This window comes from Talpa europaea, assembly GCF_964194135.1.
Source record: "Talpa europaea genome assembly, chromosome: 5".
Classification (NCBI taxonomy): domain Eukaryota; kingdom Metazoa; phylum Chordata; class Mammalia; order Eulipotyphla; family Talpidae; genus Talpa; species Talpa europaea.
The window spans coordinates 108,680,433-108,706,415 of record NC_140071.1 but is presented as its reverse complement, the minus strand read 5'-3'; the positions used below and the strand labels follow the sequence as shown (position 1 = coordinate 108,706,415).

The 25,983-nt window shown below is 35.5% G+C and overlaps 1 protein-coding gene across 31 annotated transcripts in view; it reads left to right on the top strand.

Annotated features, from left to right (window-relative positions):
- The window catches only part of ADGRL3 (adhesion G protein-coupled receptor L3), a gene marked incomplete at both ends in the record, with an annotated part of 456,353 nt that overhangs the window by 360,243 nt on the left and 70,127 nt on the right, over nt 1-25,983 (top strand). For 29 of the 31 annotated variants that reach the window (XM_084234180.1, XM_084234176.1, XM_084234184.1 and 26 more), the window contains 4 exons: nt 7,697-7,905; nt 8,555-8,731; nt 20,173-20,382; nt 24,072-24,292. In XM_084234180.1, the coding sequence (XP_084090306.1) occupies nt 7,697-7,905; nt 8,555-8,731; nt 20,173-20,382; nt 24,072-24,292 (817 nt within the window). The remainder of the gene's footprint in view (nt 1-7,696; nt 7,906-8,554; nt 8,732-20,172; nt 20,383-24,071; nt 24,293-25,983) is intronic. The other 2 variants (XM_084234185.1, XM_084234177.1) reach the window with 2 other exon arrangements.

Sequence of the window (25,983 nt, the reverse complement as noted above, 5' to 3'; positions counted from 1 at the left end):
TAGGAAGAAAATTAATGAACTCTAAAACCTAAATGAAATGTATTTTTCTTTGAAAGAAGTAACTCCAAGTTGACAGAAACTTTACTTTTCATTTAAACTGTTTTTTTTTTTTCTTTACTGTACTTCCATGGTATGTTTCTATACTTTTCAAAGCACCAAGAAAATTTAAATATGAGGAAATATTATTGGGAAATGGAACAGATAAATACATGTCAGCTAAGGACTAATTTAAAATCATTGAATATAATTAAAATTAAATGAATGACAACATTCATAGGAAAAGTATATTTTAAGCTTCACTATTCAACTTGAAGTACACATATGTGTGTGCTTATGCATATGTACACATACACACACGCATTTTGCGAAGGAAATGAGCTAATTTAACCAGTTAGGTGATAGGAAAATGACCTTAGGTTGTAGTAACCAACTCTAAGCTAGTGTTTTGTGGGGTGCATAGTTTAGAAAAAAAAAAGAGCCTGAGAGCTCACTATATAATACCCCCCCAAAAAAAATTGTTTGCTGTCATCAGGAAAAATTCCTTGTAAGTTTTAGAAATCTTGTAAAACTGAACTTGCAAATCATTATGTTGCTAATTAGACTATCTGAATTTTGAGGAATTAGCTAATGTAGAACAAAACCAGATTCCTGCTTTTGCTTCCTAATTGATTTCCCTCCTTCCACTATAACCTCCCCTCCAACAGTAAAACCTGTTGATAAAAGAATTCTTCCTGAAACATTAATCTTACCAGTTGCCTTCAGTTACACTTTGAATGAAATCAAATCAGATTGACTTAACGAGGTCAAGCAGTGCTACCTGGTCCACTTCCTTCCTGCCTCATCTGCCTGAATCACCTCTCTTTAACCTTTCAGTGATTCAGTTTAGTCCTGATTTTTGTTTGTTTGTTGACATATAACATTGTATTAGTTTCAAGTGTATTGAATAATTACTTTATATGTGTATATGCTGTGACTGCATCAGCCATAATCAATCTAATATCCATTCACTGTCCATAATTATATTTTTTCTTTGTGATGAAGATTCATAAGATCTACTCATTTAGCAACTTTCAGAATATATAATACAGTATTATTAAATGTAGTCATGTCACACAATTGTATTTCTAGGACATGTTTGTTTTACAACTGAACGTCTATAACTTTTTACTACCTTCACTCATTTGCTCATCCTTAACTACCTACCCCCTCGATAGCAATGTGTTTTCTATATCTATTTCAGTTTCTTTCATTTTGTTTTAGATTCCTCATTTAAGAAAGATCATATGGTATGTTTCTTTCTCTCTCTGACATTTTTTCATTTAGTACCATGCCCTCAAGTTCCATCCACGTTTTAATATATATAATTGTAAAGGTCAGGAAGACAACAGGGCAGGTTTTCTAAGATCCTGCAGACCGGGTAAAGAAGGAGTCAGAGTCCTCAGTGGTTTTTGCAGGTCTTATATTGGGGTTCACCAGGCATATGGCAGGCAGGGGTGCTGGCTGGGGGTCCAGGAGGCTAACAGGCCTCCCAGCCGGTCTTCACTCTGGGCTCTCCGGCCTTCTCTCAGCTTCTGCTTCTCTTGCTTCTCTCTCGCTTCTCTTTTGGCTTCTGCTGCTGGTGTCCCCGTGACGCCAACCTTAAAAGCCCAGTCTTAGCCCAGGTGAATCCCATCTACCTGGGCCCACACCCTACTCCAGGTGCCCGCCATCAGGCATGCATTCAGGACCGCAAGTATCCATAATCTATCCTGATGGCGGGAGGGCAGAAAAACCTGACATTTTTCCTTACCCTACAGTCCACCCCCTCAGGGTTTTCTGCCATATAATGTACATATATACAATTTTCTTAGCAAACATAAATAATGCAGCCATCACCCACAAAAACAAATACATCACAATATAACAAAATACAACATAACACAAGTAAGCCCAGGCAGGGCCCCGACCTAGTGACAAAAGACAATTATTGGTACCAGCAGATGAGCCACCAAATCTGCTGCCGAAGGCACTGCTCATACGAGGGAGGGGAATCACTCACTGCATCTACTGTAACACACCAGGAGCCATCAGGCTTCCTGGCCTTTTCTGGTTGTAGTCTCGGCTACAAGCCACACACCGCATCCACCCCCAGGATGCACTAGCTCTGGGATTGGTGATTCTATTCTGTTGGGGGTAATCGCCAACACTCAGGGTTGCTGTCTGCAGTCGCTCCAACATTCGGCTGTCATAGCCACCAATGCGACTCGCAGACCCCTGCACTCAGGCCAACCCACTGCACAAGCACATGGGTCAGGGATCCAAACTCTACATTCAGCTTGGGCTCCACCCCAAGCCACGTTCCCCACCCGTCCCCCAAGGACGGGTTCCTCAGCTCCTCACCCTCACTCGACAACGAGCAGGGCATTACCCACAGGTGATTTTGAGACTCACTGCCCTTCCTCAGCTTACTTAGTGCTTAACAGCCACTCAGGGCTTCCCAAACTTAGCATCAGTACCAGCTTTTGCCTTCTCAGTTGGCTTTTTTCCTCTGCTTAGCTGCTGGGCATATGCAGGCTGCTTTTGGCCATCAAGGCCCACTGGCCACCCCCAGATTCTCAAAATACATAACCTGCCAAGATCCTCCACCTTCTGGCGGGATTGTCAGTCCAAGTCCGTCAGTCCAAGTCCATTAGGCCTCTCCCTGCCATCAGCACTGGCGAGCTCTGAATCATGGTCCTCTCTTCAAAGATTCTTGCTGCCTCAGGGGTTGTTGGCTGGTCCTCTCAGGCGTCTCCTTCACGCAAGGTCTCGTCCTGTAGCTCCTGGACCTTGTCCATCTCCTCTACCACCATGACGCCTCCAGCGTCGTCACAGGCAAACAGTCTGTTACTCCTTAGTCCCTCCAGGTCTTCGGAGGGCTCCAATACCCGTCTGCATGGATCATCTTGCTGACTTACGCCAATTGTAAAGGTCAGGAAGACCACAGGGCAGGTTTTCTAAGATCCAGCAGACCGGGTAAAGAAGGAGTCAAAGTCCTCAGTGGATTTTGCAGGTCTTTTATTGGGGTTCACCAGGCATATGGCAGGTAGGGGTGCTGGGGGGCCGGGAGGTTGGCAGGCTTCCCAGCCGCCAGCAGGTCTTCACTCTGGGCTCTCCGGCCTTCTCTCAGCTTCTGCTTCTCTTGCTTCTCTCTCGGCTTCTCTTTTGGCTTCTGCTGGCGTCCCTGTGATGCCAACCTCCCAGTCTCAGCCCAGGTGAATCCCATCTACCTGGGCCCACACCCTACTCCAGGTGCCCGCCATCAGGCATGCATTCAGGACCGCAAGTATCCATAATCTATCCTGATGGCGGGAGGGCAGAAAAGCCTGACATTTTTCCTTACCCTACAATAATATATTAAATATTAATATATAATATATTATAATATATTAAATATTAATGTATTGTAATATATATTATAAATGTCAAGATTTCCTTCTTTTTATGGCTAAATAATATTACACTTTAATGTATACAAGTTTCTATATCCATTCATCCATCATGGATATTTAGTTTCCTTCCATGCCTTGGCTCTTACAAATAGTGTTTCACTAGACATGGGAGTGCATTTATCTTTTTGCGTCAGTGTTTTTATGCTATCAGATATATATGCTGTATTATGTGGTAGTTCTAGTGTAATTTTTTTGTAGAATCTCCATATTGTTTCCTGCAATTTGCACCAATTTGCATTCCCACAAATAATATACAGGAGTTTCCTGATTTAGTCTTGATCCAGTTCCTGGAACACACTAAAAATATTCCTGCATGAAACATAATTTATTTTATTACTGAAATTCAATTTTTACAGTTCTTTGCAATTAAGCTTCTCTATTATTTCTGCTCTGAATAAATCTTAACATCTTTAGGAAGGTTTTCCCTGTCACACCATCCATTCTCAGTTACTCTTTTTCCACTAGTCACTTTATGCCATTGCTTCTTCATAGCGTTTATTCATTCTCCATTGTGAAAATTCATATTATTATTTTTAAATTGCCTATTTATTGTAGGGGGTAAGCTTCATTGGAGGAGGGACGTGTTCTAACTTGTTCATTTATGTAACCCTAGTGCGAGGCACATAGAGGCACTCATTCAGGTTTTATCAAATAAATGCATAAACTTTCGGATCCAAAGGTAATGGAGATTGAAATATGTCTATATTAGTCATATTATGTTTTATTTTACTCATTTTTCTCATAGTTCTCATTTATTTTATTTGCCAAATTAATGTATAGTGTATAATCATCTTAAACTGCAGATAAGGATTAATTTCCAAGTGGATTATCTAAGCAATTTTATGCAACTGAACACACTAGTCCAACAAATTGGGATGGAACAGGGCATCATCCGAAAATTGGAAATTGGCATGACTTATTAGACAATTATAAACCATATAAATTGTTACTGTTAACCAGAAAAATATATAATGTTCTTAAGTTTAACTTCCAAAAAATCAGCATGTTTATATTAAATCCAGAGGGAAAGCACAAAAATCAAATGCCATATTGTAATAGTCAAGAAGCATTTAGTATTATGATACTTTCCCAGCCTAATTTGCAAAGAGGTTGCTCTGGGCACCTCTGCAAAAAGCATCCAATCATATGCACTAGCCTTGACCTTCAGCAGGGACTGAGGCAGAGCCTTCACTTGTGGTTCAGTCAGTACTGTGATGACAGCTGTGGATCAGAAGTTTAAGAATGCCCATTTTCTGTATGTATATCTCATCATAATCTCTTTGCTGAATTACTTAAAGGATAGTAGATATCTTCTATATTAACTAAGACTGAAGAATCAGGTCCAGAAAACATTTAAAAGCAAGAAGGCTAACAGCAGCCTGTGCCATGGCATAGAATCATTGGTGAGATGTCACTGCATTCAAAAATGAAGTATAAGTGGGGCTCCCTGGTGGCACAAGGGGTTAAGCACAGCACTGTGAAGCTATCTGCACCCAACCAGCTGGCCAGGGAGCTACACACATATGCAGCAGACCTCTCCTGTCTCACCCGTTGCTTCCCTCAGCAGTGTATTTCAGTTGGTCTTCCTGTTCTGCTCCCCACTCTGTCTCTGGTGAATCCTCTCACTTCCCCTCCCCGCCCCCCGCAGACCTCTGTCTTATAGCCCAGTTCTTTTTTTTTTTTTTAATAGAGGCATGCTTATTTATTTATTTATTTATTTTTGTTTTTTTGTTTTGTTTTTGTTTATACATGCACTGGGTACAGTCAGAAGCACGGGAGGGTGAGAGAATTCACCAGAGCCAGAGCGGGGAGCAGAGCAGGCAGAAGGACCGAAGTACACTGCTGAGGGGAGCAGCGGGGCGGCAGGAGAGGTCTGCGCACCATGTGGGACCCTCCTCTGGTGGCCGGGGAGCAGCCGGGGGATCGAACCGGCGCCGCAGACGCTGCGGGCAGCTTTGCCAGCTTCGCAACCCAGCGCTCAACCGCTGCGCCACCGGGGAGGCCCTTATAGCCCAGTTCTTGTGTGCATAAATAAATAAATCTTAAAAAAAAAAATGAAGCAGAAGTGAAGTCTCTGCCTCAGCCCCTGCTGAAGGTCAAGGCTCATGTACCTGATTGGATACCTCTTTGCAAATTAGGCAGGGAAAGCAAGCATATTTCCATTTTGTGTCAACAAATCTCTGGGCATCGGGAATTTCCCAAACATTTTTTAAAGATTTATTTATGCATACAACAGCTGGGGTGTAGGCCAGAGGTGCAGGGAGCAGGGGATGGTAAGAGGATTCACCAGAGTCAGAGTTGGGAGGAGAGCAGGCAAATCTACTGAAATGCATTGCTGAGGGGCACAGTAGGTAAGTCAGGAGAGGTCTGCTGTGCCACCTGGCCAGGGATGGAACTCATGTTGCAGTGGCTGCCTATAGCTTGATAGCACTGAGACTTAACACCTGTGCCACCAGGGAGGCCCCCAAACAATTTAGATGTTGAAGAGCCCCCACCCTTTAAAAAATTAAATGCCTTTGTCTTTGTTCACACTTGACTGTGCAATTCAGGGGCAGGTACTGTGACTTCCTCATCTGAGTAACAATAGTAGTCAGGTCAGATTTTGTCTCTTGGTGAACTGCTATGAATTTATTTTAAGTTATTTTTAGAAAGTAGTACTTAACTTATTTTTAGAAAGGAAATGATATGATTAAAAAACGTGTTAGAATAAGTTAATTTTAGAGAGGATCACATATGTGAGATTGTTGTAAGGATATAAGTATATTAGGAGGATGTATGGAAATAGTGATCTTAAAAGAGTATGATACTTGAGTTTTAAGACAGGTAAAGATTTTGAATGCTTTTTTAAATTTGTTTGGTTTGTAAGTTACAACTGAGATGCTATTTACATACAATAAAATGCATATGCCTCAGTGTTTAGCTTTATAAATTTCACACTTGCACTTACCTCTGTATATCACATAAAATAAGATATGAATCTTTCCTATTACCTACAAAATTCTCTGGTGTTTTCATTCCAGTCTTTTCACTACTCTCCCTACCTGATGAAATTGGGTTGAAACTAGTTACTATTTTTATAGACAAATTTTGTCTATTGCTAGACTTTCTATAACTGGTACCATATGCATGTGCTCTCTTTTCTCTCTGTTCTTTAACTCAGCATAATATTTTGAGGATTAATTCATGATGTTCTATCATAAGTGGTTGTTCTTTATCAATGCATAGTATATTCCACTGTATTGTTATGACATAATTCATTTCTTCTCCCATTGATATATTTTTGAGTCATTTCCAGTCCTGAGCTATTATGAATAAAGATACTATAAACATTCTTAAACAAGGTTTTGTATTGTGTGTACATATGTTTCCCTTAGGTAGGAAACTAGACTATGTGTTTAATTTTATAGGAAATTGCCAACCATTTTTCCAAATAGCTGAACCATTTTTACCATCCATCAGCATTCTGCAAGAGATCCAGTTATTTCATATTATCAACATTCATATTGTCAGTCTTTTCAATTTCAGAGATTCTAACAAGTATGAAATAATGTTTAAATGTAATTTAGTTTTTTATTTCTTGAACTGATAATGATGTTAATCATTTTTCATGCCTCCTGACCTTTCATATATTCTTTTTCTAAAGCATGTGTTTATGTCTTTTGTCATTTAGTATTATTTATTATTTCATTGTTGATGAGTAGAAATCATTTATGCCTACACATTATAGCATATATATAATATATTCCTAGTCTGTGGTTTTCATATTCATTTTCTCTATGTTGTATTTTGATAGATATCAATTCTCTATTTTGACAAAGTTCAGTTTGCTTTTTTAATTATATAATTATGTTTTATAGGTACTACCAACAGCATCTTTGCCTTCCTCAAGAACAAAGATACTATTCTGTATTTTATTCTAGAAGTGTTATGATCCTAGTTTTATGTCTCAGTCTTAATTCATAGTGAATTAAGCGTTTTGTGTATGGAGTAGGATATAGATTGGGGTTCATTATTTTAATACCAGTATGTAATTGTTTCAGCATCATTTGACTTTAAACCATTATGAATCACCTGACACTTTGTTTGAAATGAATGCTTCATTTTTGTTGTGAGTATATTTTATAAAGAATTGATTGTAATCTGATTAGAGTATCTGATTTAATGGTAGTGTACACTCTAATTGGAGGTTTTTTGGTACTTATAATTCACATCTCCATTTATTTTAGGAGAGATCAGAGTGGCTTTTGTCCTGTATAACAACTTGGGTCCTTATTTGTCCACGGAGAATGCCAGCATGAAGTTGGGCACAGAGGCCATGTCCACCAACCATTCCGTTATTGTCAACTCCCCTGTTATAACAGCAGCAATAAACAAAGAATTCAGTAATAAGGTTTATTTGGCTGATCCTGTGGTGTTCACTGTTAAACATATCAAGGTAAGAAAATGGCATGTAATTTGTCCTGTATAGCTAGCTTTTATAACATGAACATATTAATTCTCTTTCTATCCCCTGCTATTTGACATATAAAAATTCATTATTTATAGAATAATAGTTTTTATTTTTCCTGAAATGAGAGTGGAGAATAATTCTTGTATATGTAAATACATATGGTAAAAACACTCATAAATGGGTTTACAAATACTTCTAATAATTAAAAAGAGCTAGCAATATGTTCAGTAGAACTCAAAATGGCTTCACATATATTACAAGTAATTATATCTGTGTATGGATATATACAAAAAAATAAAAATTAACAGTTTTAAAGAATATCCTTTCAGATGTTGATTTTATACAACAATTGACTTTACATAGCAATGTAAATTAATTGATGTAATGTGATCCTTATATTCCTTCAATATTATTTTTTAAGTGACCTCACCTCTAATTGGGAGAATAAACAACAATATATATATATATATATTCAAATTTTCTTAGAATTGACGATGTCCATCTAATATGAAAACACTCATGGATAGCTCCACAAAGACAAGAACATGAACTTGCGTTAGATATAAAGAAATGCCTACCTAATTTACATGGACATAAAGTAGTTATTGGCTTTATTGATTTCTTTTCCATGTAGCAATCTGAGGAGAATTTCAACCCTAACTGTTCCTTTTGGAGCTACTCCAAGCGCACAATGACAGGTTATTGGTCAACACAAGGCTGTCGGCTCTTAACAACAAATAAAACACATACTACATGCTCGTGTAACCACCTAACCAACTTTGCGGTATTGATGGCACATGTGGAAGTTAAGGTAAGATATATGCCATCAAATAAAAGTACCTAAGGGTATTCTGTAGGCCAGTCTCACTTCAAAGTTTTTCTAATTTCACAGAAATTCAGAAGCTCTCTTCTGTTCAGCCCATATTCTCCTGGATGATTAAAGAACTTTTTATCTTCTTTTTTTTTCTTTTATCACTAGAAGTTTGTTTATAAAATAATCTTGCTGAAAAACTTCCCCAATCTCTCTGCTTTTGTATGAATATACTTCAGACCATAACTTTATGAACAGGGCAAGATAGGACCCCAGGACCAAAGGTAGGTGCAGAGGGGTTAGGATGGGATTAAATACTCTCAAACTTCTGGGAAGGCATCTGTTAAGCACAATACCCAAAGCTTGATAATACGAAGGACTTGGTATATTACAACATAACATAATGGTTTCGTCCATTCAGCAAGAAATTATTCTAAGAAAGAATTCAGAAGAAAGGAAATTTCCAAAGTCAGAAACACAGCTAACTTGACTATATCAGTGTCTTCGCAGTATGACTCTCTGTCAAAGGATTTAGATTTTAGATATACTTAGGACATAAAGATACAAAGAGCTATTAACTTGGTTATAGAGATTGGCAACAAGCGCTTACATACTTTTGAATTCTTTTTTCTCTAATATCAATAAAAATAGAAAAACTTAATGTTCAACTCATTTTAAGAAGTAAAAGCTTTGACAAAGGTTTATGTACCTGATGTTGCTTAATGATTACATGCCAGATTTTTTTTTTTTTGAGGCTTTTGAATTTAGAGATGGTACAGGTATCCCAGAGGGAGACCAAATCCAAGTCCAATTAGCACCTTACCTTAAAAGTAAAATGCCTTAGCTATATCAGCAGAGTTAATAATACTGGACATACTGACAAATGTCAGATTTAGACCAAGAATGTGTTAGTGTATCTCTGGGATTCTATGTTTCAGTTTAGAGAATAAACTCAGAAAGGATCACATTTGAAGCAATAGCAAAATCAGTTTTTGTTCAGTTCATTGTGTAACAGCCTCTACCTATCTATTGTATCAGAGAGTGAGTCCTGATTGTGGCCATTATTGTGTATCAATAAAACATAAAATAAATGGAAATCACTATTTTCTTTTTGTAGTTAGTCACGCCATATGTATATACTGTAGCATAATCTCTTGTGATTGCATAAATCAGTCCCATTTTGATCTTATAACATGATTTTGGCACTTAGAAAACAGAAAATAAGCGCACTGGTCATCAAAGTCCAAAAGAAACATACTCTAACCAAAATTACATTAGACTTAAAGAGAATACCAGTTTAATCATGCACAATGAGAAGTACAGCAACCAGTTAAAATAGATACATAAGTTTGTTAGTTGTTACATTTTAACTCTGCAGGAAAATCTATTAAGGAAACATAGCTGAGTAATCTTGAGAGCTATGCTGTTAAACTATGGGGTCTTAAACATGTGTCTCAATTCCTGGACTTTACCTGTACACTGGGTTGCCCTTTTCTGTATTCTATTTTCTCTACTGTTTATTCAGCATTTCCTTCTTCTGCCAGCTATTTTTGAACACCTAAGTAAAGGTAGGGATATATTACCTGCTATACATTCAGCTCTCAAAAATTACGACTTCTTCCTTCCCATATGCTATACAACTTCTTCCTTCCCACTGCTCAACTAGAGTTAAGCAATCTATTAATTAGTAGAGTTGAGCAATCTACTAAGCTTCTGGACCTCAAAGAACTCACATTTTTGAAAGGGAAGAAAAGGCAAAGAAGTGACACTGCAGTCATAGTTTTGATAATCGTTATATTTCAAGTCTAGGCTCTGATTTTCAGACACAGAGAAGGATTATGTATCTGAGAGAACTGAGCAAGACAGGATTTATAGTTCTGGATGAGTAGATATATTTAGTAGGGCACTGGGAGAGAATTTACTTTAACCACATTCTTGAAATACTTTCTTCTCTCCTCTCCCCTTTTTTTCTTCCCTCCTCAGTAGCTGTTACTTCCTAGCATCCTTTGCTGATTCCTCCTCATCTCCAAGATTTCTGGTTGTTGCTTTGACCCAGAGTGTACTACTTACATTCTCTCTCCATATAGTTCTTTTTTTTTTTTTTTATAGATTTATTTATTTATTTATACAAGCACTGGGTACAGTCAGAAGCGCGGGAAGGTGAGAGAATTCACCAGAGCCAGAGCGGAGAGCAGAGCAGGCAGACTGATGAAGTACACTGCTGAGGGGAGCAGCGGTGGCAGGAGAGGTCTGCACACCATGTGGGATACTCCCCCAGCAGCAGCCCAGCACTCAACTGTTACGCCACCAAGGAGACCCTGATCACATATTTCTTACCATCAGCTCATGAGTCCCAGATTTCTACCTCTATGTCTTAACTCCAGGCACATGGATTTAACTGCAGACTTGATATAGTCACTTAGGTTTCTGATGAGTATACCAAATCTAGAACTGTAATTTTGTTATCCTTCTGAGTCTTTTCCTTCTTAGTGACTAGTCTGTCCGTCAGTCTCTGGACCTGAGCTGTGCTCCTTGCTGATTTGTATCTTTTCACCCATGCCACACACCCAATGCTGAGTATATCTGGCCAGAATCAGCATCAGCTTCAGCTCCTTTGTCACTGCCACCTAGATTCAAGCCTCTATCATCTCTCCTCTGCTTTTCTTCTTATAACCCTTTACTTCATTTCATTTCTCCCTTCTTTGTCCCCCTTAAATTTATTCTCAGTGTAATTGCCAGAAGGATTCTTTTAAAATGTGAGTCAGATGGTCACTCCTCTGATTCATTCTCAAAACAGCAGTTCTGTAATCCTTTAAAAATGCAAATCAGATACTTCAAATCTTTGATCCAATCTGAATGACTCCTTATCTCTGTAAAGGTAAAAATCCCTAATCCTCCCCAAAAACCCTTTAGCATCTCTTGGCCTCCCTTCTCACTGTTTTTTCCCTTGCTCACTTGGCTTTAATCTTACTGGCCTTCTTACCTTTCCAGAAATACTTCAAGTGTACTGTAGTTGGACTACATGTCTCCCTTCTGTAAACACTCCCAGATAGCAGCAAGGTCAGCTTCCTCGTCTCCTTCCAATGTTTGTTCCAGTGTTACTTTCTCAATGAGGTTTTCCTGCTCACCTTATTTAAACTTTTAGATTACTCCACCCCATAAATGCTATGGCAAATAAAACAAAACAGGTCTCTAGCATAAGAAAATTTAAAGTTTATCAGGTGAAAAAGTGTTAAAAATTTGAATGGGCCAGTGAGAGAGACTTTATAGCTATGTCAGTTAAGGCAGATAAATGTAGAAGATCACAACACTATTGGTTAACTGCTGAGTTATTTTTACTTGTTACATAAAGAAATACTTGATTATCTTTCTTAGCACAAAAATAGTTACTACAGAAATTTAAGTTATGTCATTTTATACTAAATTTATGGTATTTCACAAATTTTCCTTTTTAAGAGCATCTCTTACAGGATTATTATCTGATGTTCAGAATGTTTAATAAAATGAATTCAAATGTTTGTGTCATTTTCTTACCATTTTCTTTGTGAACACCCTTTGTGGAGGGAGTATTTTAGTTTACAGAAGTATGTTTCAAATTAATTGACTAATTAACATTTCTACTATAGTTTTTTAGCACACTCTAAGAAATGATTTAGAGAAAGAGTCTGACAGCTTATATCACCTATAGCTTTTCCTTTACTCAAATTATAATTATTTGGGACAAACAGTTTTGAAATTGCTTCAAGCCTTAGCATGAGATAAAGCCGGGCTTTTTAGTTTTGCATTGTATTTTTTCACTTAACTGTATGTCATTCAGTGTTAATAACATTTTTCCTTGTATTGCTTTCATTTCTGTGGTGTAAGAGAATTTTTAAGCAGAGGGAAACCTGCTTTCTGCTTAGGCTCCTCTCATATGCAGCTTGAATCTCACCCTTGCAATTTTTAGGTTCATTTTCAGTAGATAAAGTTGGCTAAAAATAGCCTCTAAAGGTGCACCTTCAATTCTACCCAGAAATATTTAATAAGAAATAGATAATCAAGTTTAGAGAAATCTCAGAAAGTAAAGATTTGGTGGTGACTTCAATTGTCAGAAGGATCCAGCATTTCCAGTGGTAATAGGAATGAATATCATTTCTTTATTGTCTCCATATATTATCTCATTTAATTCCCAATACCAAAATAGCTATTGATATCATAATTTACTTTTCCAATTTATAATATGAAAAGAAATCAGAATAACAATTAAAAATCAGGAGATTCAGATTTTTATTCTAGTTATTAAAAGAAACAATTGCCTCTTGTTACTTCAGCAAATCATCTGAGCTCCCTGTTTCCATTATTAATTGGTGAGATGACACTATTGAATTCTTTCTTTTAAATTATCTCGGGATTATTTTAGGGGCTTAATAACAAAATTTATTAAAATGCTGAGAATTGTAAAATTTTTGGAAATTTTTTTTTGTTTCCCTATTTGCTTAAAACCCTTTAAATCATTGATCCTAGGGAGAGGATCCAGGTCCAAATATTAAGCTGAGTGTCTTTAAAAAATAATTTTATCTACCTCTATGCAGAGATAACTTAGGCCGCACCTTCACCTTATTTTTCAGTATAACTGTTTCATAATATAATTACCAAATAGTAGATTATCCACAAATTAATACAATTGTATATACCTTCCCAGCCCTTCAAAATGTGGTTATGTGGATATTGTGAATCCCCACACTATTAGCTTCAACAAATTTAATGTTATGAACAGTCATAAGTCAATAGTAAGTAATCAGAAATTTTTCATTGATTGGTTTTCTTCTTCATTAGTAAGATAATTTCTAGCATTGATTAACTGCAGGGATTATTATTTTTATTGTATTAAATATAAGTCTTAGAATCCTTTAGCATATTAATGTTCTAAAAACATCCTCAATTGCTTATACTGCTCCTAGTAAAAACTAGTTGATTTGTTTATAACTAAGTGCACTTTATTTATTCCAGATCACAAATGTTTACCTTTTATTTTAACAATGAGAATATTCAGTGTCTGCTTTCATTTTTTCCTGGCATATATCATATCGCTGTGTTGGTGATAAATTTAGAGAACTACTGGACTCTAGAGGAATTAAGCTAGATTTTCCAGAAAAGTTATTTATATAGCTTTCTGAGATAAGCAATAAAGTAAACTATAAATAAGATTTTAAAAGCATTTGAACAAAAATATAGCTGAACTAAACCACTTTATCTTGTTATATACAATTCAAGAGACTTCCACTTTACTGGATGTACCTTTACAGTGTAAGCATTGCTATTAAAAGATCTTCTATTTTTGGGTTACCCACTGATTTAAAAATCCACTTTATGGAGCTTTTAAGATGTTCATTTTATAAAATTCAGTATTAGCTCAAGTTATTGTCACTAGGCCTGCAGGTTTGTTTTTCCCAGTGTTGTTATCTGGAAGACCCTACTCTGTTTAAAATGTAATAAATTTATTCATGAGAATGGAAAAATGAAAGCCTAATAACTATCTTTTTTTTTTTAACTGAGATTGCTTTAGTTAATAAGATCAAATGAAAATGGAATATGGAGTAAAAAGTGTTTGTGTGTACGTGTGTGTACATATGTTGTTTATATTTATTATTTATATTTATAGTCTGTTTTATTCAGTAACTGACATATAGTAGGTATCCAGTGACAATTCTTAGACTGAATTTACTGAACTTTTACTTGCCATTTTTTTAACATGGGACAGCTTCCATTTAAATAGGCTTTTATAAATTTAATTAAGCAAAATTCTCATTTTATTCTAAATCAGTTTGTGTCTTTTAAAACTTTGCTTTCTCACTGTGGTGACTTTATCTTTTCTTACATGCCAGAGGAAATGATTCTAGGAGAATGATGTATAAATGTTAATAGCAAGCATATTTATATTTGGGTAATTCAAATCTGGCATTTCAAATAATACTCCAACTTTTTTACCCCATTAAATATTACATAACTCCTATAAAAAGGTACTTTCAGAAATTTTGTGTGTATGCTTGTGTGTATATGTGTCCACTAGTGAAAACAATATGAAGAGGGGCCTCCCTGGCATTGCAGGGGTTAAAGACACAGCACTATCAAGCTATCAGCAGCCACTGCAGTATAAGTTGGATCCCTAGCTGGCCAGGGAGGTGACCCAAATAGCATAGCAGACCTCTCCTTTCTCTCCTGCTGCTCCCCTTTGCAGAGTATTTCAGTAGATCTGCCTGTTCTGCTCCCCACTCTCTCTGGTAAATCCTCTTGCCCTGCACCTCTGACTTATATCCCAGTTTTTACGTGCATAAAAATAAATAAATCTTAAAAAATATATATAATGAAGAGAAGATAAACATTTTTTCTGCAATCAGGAAGTTTGTTGAATGACCCCCAGTTAGGCTGATCAACTTTTGAGAGAACCAACTGGGAAACAGTACTAACAGATTAAAAATACATTTGATATCTAATAAGTAATCTGTACATAATTATCATTACTACCTAACAGTGACAATTAGTAGTATTTAATATTAATATCAGTAATAGTGCTTCACCAATGAACTATTAGAAAATATGGCCATAATGCTCACAATTTAAAATTAAGTGGGCAGACAATCAATGTAAAGTATAGCAATTAAGCCAAAATCAAAGAAGAACTCAGGATCACAACTGAAGTTACACACTTAAAGTGCCTTATTCACAATAATGGCACCATGGGGGTGACTCAATGCTAAGAACTGCAAATTATGGTTTCCAACCTCAGTAGTTGGGTGGATAACACAGCTGAATCACAAAGGAAGGTGGATAATCAATGCTACCTCCATTAAAAACTAACAATAGTGTTGTCTCCAGCCTCTTCTTGGCTGTCATATAGATTCTGTACTTTCCTTCCAAATTCTTGCACCCCTCTCTGATGGCAGTGATTGATGTCTTGAAGGAGACTCACTTGATGCTGAAATATAGTGCTAAAATTAGGACATACTGAATAAACTGAGATAATTGGTCACCAGATCAGTAATCATGTTTCTACTACACACTTGTTGAATAATCTTGGGTAAATTATTTATTCTCATGCCAGTTTTATTCTTTGTAAGTTGGAGATAATAATGATAATAATATGATATCATAGTGTTTTGTATGATTGAGTACCCCAATAAACACTTCTAATAGAATTTGACTTTTTTGAAAGTGCTTATTAACTCCTCCTCATCATCCCTGTACTTAACTCTGAAGTGCTAAGAATGATTTTTTTTTTTAATCTAGCTACCTTCATTTCCTATTCACATTCCAGATTCTTCCAAAATCCTTATTTATTGCTTGATGATTTTATTTCCTTTAAAATTTCCTAACCACTACTGGTTTTTGGTTTAACAACTTTAATTTTTTCTTAAAAAAAGCTTTTTCTTGCACTTCATTCTCAATGACTCTATGATACTTAGTTTCCACGTTTTCCTCTGCTTCCTTTCCTGTTTCTTTCGGTATGGTAGTTGCAGATCTAGTTTACCCAATACAGTGAGATTTTAAATTCAAAGCAAGGAAATCTCAAATAACAGCATGTGCTATACACTGTGCTTCAAAAAGAGTTCCTGAATAAATTCTACTGAATCCAGTGGAAAATTGGCAATGAATACTTTTTGTGTTCTTTGTTGCAGTAGTTCACTCTTAGAAATTAAAGTCGGAAAATATTTAGATTGACTTTTTTCAATTTGGCAGAGATTTGAAATTGTTGCTCGGTTATTTTGGTTAATTTACTATAAAATTGCTAAAAATAAAATCATATTGTTGATCTTACTGTATTACTCAATGTTGACCTTCATCTTGTTCTGCAAAGGAAATTGTAATTTCCCTAGACTATTGATTCCTTTATTTTCTCAAGCATTTGTGGGGTGACCTTTGCATTTGATGACCTGGTTCCCAAGAGTTGGAGCAATGGTAGGAAGTTATTTCACAGAGTTCATACCTCATTTATCAGAGAATAGGTCTTCCATAACTTTACTGACATCAATGAAATCTATGTTTTAAAACAATGTTTTATATAATTCATTAAGAAAGTGAGTGCCCATAGGTTTGCAAAATAATACATTATCCCACAGAAAGTAAAATGGGTTCTTGATAATTACTGGGCCATAGTTAATAATTATCATAGGGTGATTATTCAAACAATGTCTGGCAAACATAACTTGCTAAAAATATAAAAAAGAAGAAATCATCCAGAAGTCTTCAAAATTAATTCATATAGTTTCTTTCCCATCTGGAAACACTTAATGCAGGTAAAAGGAAAAACATTTTAAATCTGTTTCTCCATCTTGTTTGCTGACTTGCTTTTGGACAATAAAATTATAAATATTAAGATTTGCACAAAAGGTCTTAGTGAACTCATATTGAGCTATTTTAAAATCATGAGGCAAAAGTCACATTCCTTATTCCATGAATTTAGATTTAGTTTCATTAAATACAGCTATCGGCCCATTGGACAGTTTCACACTGACAGAATGATATTCACAAAACTTCATTTTTTTAAGGTATGTTTTTGTTCCCAATTTGGCAATCACCATTTTGTGGAATTTAAGTTACTAAGCTATCCATAGTGATTCCAAGGAAATTCAATGAGATAAAAACAAAAGGAAAAATTAGAAATTTTCTGTGGATATTACAAAATATTTGGCATTTGAAATGTGAATGCAAACGTCATAAAATCCTGAAAAGCAAGTATTGTCTTAATGGAATCATTTTTAGAGAGCATAGACTCATTACTTTCCTGAAAGTTAATTCCAATAAATCATTCTGTCATTTACTTTTTGTTTACTTTTCTGTATCCTGTTATAAAATTATATACCATATAAAATATTATAAAAATATAAGATTAATAACATTTCAGGACATATAATGACTTATAGTTAATATTATAGATAGCCGAGTTAGGCAGTGCATGAACATGGAATGTAGATGTAGGAAAACAGTAGTCATTATCTCATATTTAAAAATTTCATTCAATTGACCATTTTCTTGAAGGGGGTTTAGTTTTTTTCATGACTTAACCTCCAGAAAGTTCATTTATGCAGACTATTATTTTTTAAAAAGGCTATAGTCACATCTATTACTAATATTTTATGTAGTTTTCTTTCCTTCTTACCAAGAAAATTCAAGTGGTAGGTTGTATTTGAGGTGTAGTTCTATCACAGTATAATATATTCAGTGGTGGTGGTGGTTGTTTACATTTCCTGATCTATGCAGCCATATCTGAAAAGTGAAATAATCACTACACTTTTTTTTCTGCTTTGTCTTGAGTGCAATGTACTTTTTGTGCTGATGTTTTGACATCTGTTATTCTTCTCTTAATAACTGTACATGGGGTTTTGAAGAACCTACAATGCTACTAAGGAAAGTAAATACATTTGTGATAATGTACCTACTCAGACAAACGTAGGAGTTTTTTTGCTTCTTTCTTTCTTTCTTTCTTTCTTTTTTTTTTTTAGTGTTTTAGGTCTTTAGGGTACATTTGAGAATGTGTTATATCTGCCGTTTTCCCATTATGGAAGACTGCTGTGCTGAACATTGGTGCTTGATACTCAATCACAGCATCTTTTCTTTGAGTCAAAGAAGAGAGCAAATAGCCCTCTGTTCAGGAAACCAGGTAGCACTAACCACTCTCCCACTCTGAAATAGTAAAAGTAATTTAAGCTGTCAGAGACTCAATACTATTTTAGTATTGTCCCCTGGAGAACAAAACAGTGAAAGCAAAATTCATGTGGTTTTCTTTCATGATTAGAGATCCTTCCAAAAAATGTATCTGGAGTTATGCAGGAGTATTTTGAAACTGCTTCATTGACAGTGTTCTAAGCAAAGTTCTTTATCAATAACAACTGTGAAGTCACATCTGGCAATTTGAGTAGTGTTATGATTCAGGTTATAGCATAGAGGCTTACTTGTCAGAAAAAAAATTCACATTCAGAAAAGTCTTTGAAAATATTTAGTTTATATAAAAACTAATAAAAAATAGAAACCCAGGATTTGTGTTTTTAAGGCAAATTGATGGTAAAGATAACTAAATGAGTAACTTCCATGCAGAAATAAAAATCAGTGTGTAAGAGCCACACAGTTGAAAATAGTATCAATCAGAAACATAGCTTTTATCAACTAAGACATTTCCCATAAACGTGTAAAATATTTGCTACTTATGTAAAAATTTCATTGATACTTTTTTTTAGAATTTTATAGAAATGTTACAACAAATTCTCTTGTCACTTGAATTTTTAAGAGGTATAAGATATTTTTGAGAATTATTCATATTTATGACTGCAAATCTAGAACACTGATTTTTAACTACTGTAGAATACCATTCTATAATTTGACCATTATTTATTCACTCTCCTACTGATAGAAGTTAGGTCTTTAGAGATTTTCAAGAAACTTAGAAAGCAAAAGGAATTAATAGTTGCAGTCAATTTTTCAACTCTACTCCAACATCTTGGCACACTGATTAATTGACCCACTTGTAAAATCTGAAACTTCATGGAAGTAGTCTGGGGTAAAGACAAGCTACCACATGGCAGAAATAGAGTTTTGAATTCATCCACATTGAGTTAGTGGGCAGACCAATGAACCCAGGATGTATGAAGCTCATTGTCCTGCTTAAACAAAGTCAAAACATGTAGTTATATTACTAAAGTTTTCGTGAACTTTTTCTTATTTTTATAATCCATTTTATGATGCTGTAGGGTATAATGATTTTCATAACTTATTTTCCATATGTATATAACAGATTCTGTTTATGGATCAATCTTCTTGATTCCAAGTCATTCACTATAAAATTAATTAATAAATTTCCCCATTCTTTTAGCTCTTCCACTAAATAAATGGTATCCATATGTGGCTATTTATCAGAATTAACTGGGGATCTTTATGAAATGAATGCTTTTATGAACTCAAACTTAAAAATTCTGATAAAGATTTATAAGATAAAGAAATATAATTTTCACAAAATCCTAGGTGATTCAGAAAATATTTCAGTTGGGACACAACTTGCCCAAGTGTATAGATTAATTTTTTAAATAGACTATTCCCTAGCAGGAGTTGTGGAGAAAGTAGCCTTAAAAAAGAGATATAGGTTAAAAAAAAAAAAAGGATTTTCCTTGAAATCTCCAACCAGAATTCAGTTGTTCTCCTTCTATTATTTATAACCTGAAAATGTGTATAGCTAAGGAAGCTGCAAATAGTATTGACATCCTTCAATGGCAAGCTGATTTGCACTTCAGAGCAAAGATAAAGCACTTTACCTGTGGACTAAAAAACCCCAATAATTAACTATCCTATTTATTGTGTGTGTGAAGAATATTTAATACTTTATTAAAATCATGCCCTATGAATCCAGACCCTTATAAAATTTTATTACTGCTTATACATAATTGCAACTTACGACTTTTCTGTTGTGTTTCCAGCACAGTGACGCGGTCCATGACCTTCTTCTGGATGTGATCACATGGGTTGGAATTTTGCTGTCCCTTGTTTGTCTCCTGATTTGCATCTTCACATTTTGCTTTTTCCGCGGGCTCCAGAGTGACCGTAACACCATCCACAAGAACCTCTGCATCAGCCTATTTGTAGCAGAACTACTCTTTCTGATTGGTATCAACCGAACTGATCAACCAGTAAGCAATTTACATTGATATTAATAAAGAATTTCTCCACTCTCAGCTGTTTAGTGCTGGTAATATTCATGTTTGCAAGTATCTTTACTTCTTAGATGCTAATTTTCAGATGATAGTCAATTTTATCATTATTCGTAACCCATTGTCATAAAGGAGGAGTGAGTGTTGGGGCTTTGTAAATAAACATTTAGAAATTCTGTTCAAAAACTAGCTTTCTAAATAACTACTTTTTTTCAATTTTTTAATCACAGCTTATTATTGAGGAAAGTAAAATCTTTGAGAACTGGAGTTTCTTTTCTAACAGATATAATTGACATATTTTTATGTTTATAATATACTTTATGAACAGGAGTAAATATTAAAAACAGAATGGCAAGGCTAATTTTTTTCTAATGGACATCATTTATTTATTTATTTTTTAAAGATTATTTATGCATACGTATAAGAACTGGGGTACATGTCAGAGGTACAGTGGGTGAGAGAATTCACCAGAGACAGAGTGGGGAGCAGAATAGGTGGATTGAGTGAAATACCCTGCTGAGGGGAGCAGCAGGCAAGACAGGAGAGATCTGCTACACAATGTTGTCACCTCCCTGTCCAGGGAACAAACTCCTGCTACAGTAGCTCCCTATTGTTTCATAGTGATGACGCTTAACCCCTTGGGCCACCAGGGTAGCCCCTGGACATAGTATAAAAAACAGTTTAGGGCCTCCCCGGTGGCGCAGCGGTTGAGCGCTGGGTTGCGAAGCTGCCCGCGGCCTCTGCGGCGCCGGTTCAATCCCCGGCTGCTCCCCGGCCACCGGAGGAGGGTCCCACATGGCGCGCAGACCTCTCCTGCCGCCTGCTGCTCCCCTCAGCAGTGTACTTCGGTCCTTCTGCCTGCTCTGCTCCCTGCTCTGGCTCTGGTGAATTCTCTCACCCTCCCGCGCTTCTGACTGTATCCAGTGCATGTATAAACAAAACAAACAAACAAATAAATAAATAAAACATGCCTCTATTAAAAAAAAAAAAACAGTTTAAACTGTATGTGATTTTGAAAATATATAAAGTATGTTTGCCCAAATATATTTCATATCTTTTAAAGTGCTACTTTTATTCTTTGCTACTATCTACATCAATCATACCAAAAAGGAAAAAATGAAGGGTGGTAGGAAGGGAAGGAAAGAAAATGGGAAAAGGAACAGCAATAGCTATGTGTTCTTGGTAAACCCTAACAGAAAATATGAATAACAGACAGCATCAAATACTTTACACAGTTTATACCCACTTATAGTTTTGTGAGGCCCTTTCTATTTATTTAAGATTAATGCACATAATTGCTAGTTTGTTCTCATGACTAAAACTGCAAATGAGAAGAAAACTTTCATTTTTTAGAAGACTTGTAAGCATAATAAATAATTCATTCCCTTGATGTTGTTCTGTACTATATGTCCATATGTATGGAGTACTTTATAATAAAAATGCAGTTGGATTCATGTTTGTGATTACACATTCATGATTAATGGCTGTAAAGGGTACAATTATGGTGATTATACTTTTAATTGGTTATCATATACAAATGTGACAGCTTTTCCCATAAATGCATACATATGAATAAGCAATCAATGTGCACATTTCTTTCCCCCAAAAGGAAAGTCTTCTGATAACAAAAATTAATAGTTGATGTTCTAACTCTAAAAAGCAAGATATGGAAAACTGCTGTTTTTCCAAGAAGAAATCATCATTCTCCTTTTAACCTGCAATTCAAATGCTGTGTGATTTTTTTCCATTTAGAAATCTCATTCTTATTTTTGTTTCCTAATGCTACATATGATTTGATAAACTTCACAACATTTTGCATACTTCACAAAACAATTTTTGGACAAGAAGATGGAGAACAATGATTGATAGGAAAAACTTTATCTTAGAGGGTAGTTCAACCCATCTTTTCTTTACTATTAAAAGTAAGTGTAGTGCCTCCCTGGTGGCGCAACAGTTGAGCGCTGGGCTGCGAAGCTGCCCACAGGCTCTACTGTGCTGGTTCAATCCCTGGCTGCCGGCGAGGGTCCCACATAGTGTGCAGACCTCTCCTGCTGCACCCACTGCTACCCTCAGCAGTGTTCTTTGTCAGTCTGCCTGTTCTGCTCCCCACTCTGGCTCTGGTGAATTCTCTCACCCTCCTGCGCTTCTGACTGTACCCAGGGCTTGAATGAATGAATGAATGAATGAATGAATGAATAAATAAATAAATAAAGTGTAGCTAGATGGATGTTTCCTGTCTACATCTCTCTTAGGTTCTCTTTCTCTCTGTACCCCTAAATTGACTTCCTCATGTCCCCTTCATTGTCATCTCCCTAACACAATGAAATTAGCCTGCATTAGTCTTAGTTCTCAAGAATCATACTTACCATTCAATCCATACTAATTTGATTTTTTTTTTATAAATTTACTGCTCTTTACTAGTAGGAGCAATAGACTTTAGTTAGGACTTTTTGAAAAACATGAAGACTCTCCAAAAGAATGAGAATTTCAGGAACTGACAAAAAAAACTTGTAATACCTTAGAAAATATGCCAAAGTAAGACTTACTCTCTAATTCCATGTACAAAAATAAATTCCAAATTGATTAAAGATATACATATATAAAGAAAGTATTAATAATACATTTCATGACATCAACAATAAAGATGTTTTCAGGACTGGACCCCTATGGCAAGGGAAATAAAAGCAAAAATAAACAATTGGGATTACCTCAAGTTGAGAAGCTTATTTTCAGTAAAAGAACCAAGAATTTCTAGATCAACACTATAATAACAAAATATGAGAGATAAAAGCACTTCCTGAGCATTTAATTTATTTTTTAAAGATTTATTTATGCATACAAGAACTGGGGTGTAGGCCAGAGGGGCGGGTGGTGAGAGGACTCACCAGAGACAGAGTGGGGAGCAGAACAAGTGAATTGACTGAAATACACTGCTGAGGGGAGGAGTGTGCAAGCAGGAGAGGTCTGCTGTGCCTGTGAGTCACCTCCCTGGCTGGGGATCGAACTTGTTCTGCAGTAGCTTCGGATTGCTTCACAGTGCTGATACATAATTCCTTGTGCCACCAGGGAGGACCTCTGAGCATTTTATTTTAACCAGATCTACTTTTATAACTATACATCATATACTACCCAATGCCCACTTTAAATTCTATTAAAACATGATAGGGAAGAAATAAACAAGGGATTAGTAATATCAAGTTAATATGCTCATCATAAAATACTATAATTAGTTATTTACTTTTAAGAGCTTTTATCCTCTCTGACTTTAATGTTTTTCCTCCATTACAATTGAAGAACTTTATATGTGAGCACATACAGGATTATGACCAAGAGTAAAAATTCCTAATTTTCACTTTAAAACCTTTATAGACTAATTTCAGTAATAGCTACCATAGGCTCCTATTACATTTTTTCCTAAATATTTTAATTTTCTTTATTATGCTATGCTGTTCCCCATAGGCCATTAGTAATAAGTGTTAAATAAAGTTTTAAAAGGTAAGTTATATTTAATTAGGTTTTAATATCTGAATTTTAAAAAACTTGTCTAGATTATCCTTTTACAGATCTGGTTTATTACTGTGGTCTAGATAAATATTTATTCTAGTTTTATGGCAGTTGGTAATATTTTATTTAGCAGTTATTTGATACATTATTTGTTCTTTTCCTAGATTGCCTGTGCAGTTTTTGCTGCCCTTTTACATTTCTTCTTCTTGGCTGCCTTTACCTGGATGTTCCTGGAGGGAGTACAGCTCTATATCATGCTGGTGGAGGTTTTTGAAAGTGAACATTCACGTAGAAAATACTTTTACCTGGTCGGCTATGGCATGCCTGCACTGATTGTGGCTGTATCCGCCGCAGTAGACTACAGGAGTTATGGAACAGATAAAGTGTGAGTTTGTTTTTCTTTCCTCTTTTTCTCTTTTTAAATATAGTTGAAATAAGCACTTTGAATTTTCTTGGCTTAGGTCTTTGTGTAGCCTCACAGCAATAAACAAAGAAACTGGTGAAGCAAATTGGGATAATTCAATTTGTGATTGAATTTGTGCTTCAGTGATGATGTAAAAAGAGAAAATATTTCTGACATTTAGAGTGATGCTGTTTTAAAACATGAATAATTTGCCCACGTTTATCATAAGCTTGAATAATTATAAAGAAATTATAATTTTAATATCTTTCAGAGCATTGAGACATTTTTCAAATGAAGAAGTAGCGGTATTATAATCTGTCTTTGCAGAGGCACTATAGTCCCTTACACTTGGCATTTCTCCTTGTGGATATGTCATGGTCACTAGAAACATATTTATATCATTAACAGAAAGGAAAGCTATAGAAGCAGGAGAAACTTAAGTTTTTCCCATTGTTTTTCCTGGTGAGTATTGGAGTATAGTGATGAATTTTATTTTCAGCATAACTAAATTGCTGAGACATGTGGAGATGTCCAGCATACTATTAAAAAACTTATGGAAAATATTTTTGGAATCCACATCAACATAACTATAACATCCTGAGGATAAATGAAAGTTTCAATGGAAAAAGATTAGAAAGATGACCAACATGTATTTCTGATAAATACCTACTTTTAGTATGTACCTTGAGGAGGGAATATAAAAACAGAAGAGGTGATCAGAACTGTAGAAAGCAAACCACGAGAAAGTGAGAAGAAAATTTTAAGCGAGTGTTTCAAAATACCATTTGTGGTGTTTTATATCAAAGATTATTCAAGTATAATAAACATTGAAGAAAGATCATTTATCCTTTGCAACAACTATTTTAATAAATTAGCTTCTGGAAGCAGAAGCCAAATTGGAATATGTGAAGAGGTAAGTAAGTAGTAAGAAAGTGGGGTCTTCAAATATTATCTATACACTGAAAAAGCTTGATAGAAAAATAGTAGAAATGTTAGTTTAAATAATCACAGTAATCAAGATTTTTTTTAAGTGAAGTCCCAAACATGTATAGGGTAAGAAGAACCAAATAGATAGGTGGAGATTGATTCAGTACTAAAAGAGGCCATCATATTCACAAGTCTCACAAAGTCCAAGGCATTGATTTTACAGATAACGAAATCTAAGGCCAGATACAGTATAGAGATACTCACATGCATATACACACAGAGACATATCTCCTATGTTGATAGAGCTATAGAGCTAGATTGTGGCAGATATGTGATAAAAAGAAGCAGATTTATTTCCACTAGACTAGGATAATTTTGAGGTGATAAAATAATCCCACTTTTAAGGTGAGCAAGAAGGAAAGAACAAATAAGGTACATTTTGAAGTAGAGGAACTTCGTATAGTAGGAAAGAATACTGACTTTTACTGAGTGAATAGGTGAGGTCACATTGAGAGGACAGAGGATTTGAAAAGCCTTGAAATGAGCACTATGGAAAATGTGTTAAGGAGCCAATTAGACATTAATAAGAAGATTTCCAAGAGGCAATGAAGGCACAGATGAGTTAGATAACATCAATTTGTACAGAAGTTAATAAGCCAAATTTCATGACTTTCCACCAGCAGTCAGCAGCCTGAATATACTGGCAGTAAAGCAGCTTGCTTCCCAGAAGAGAGGGAATGCCAAGA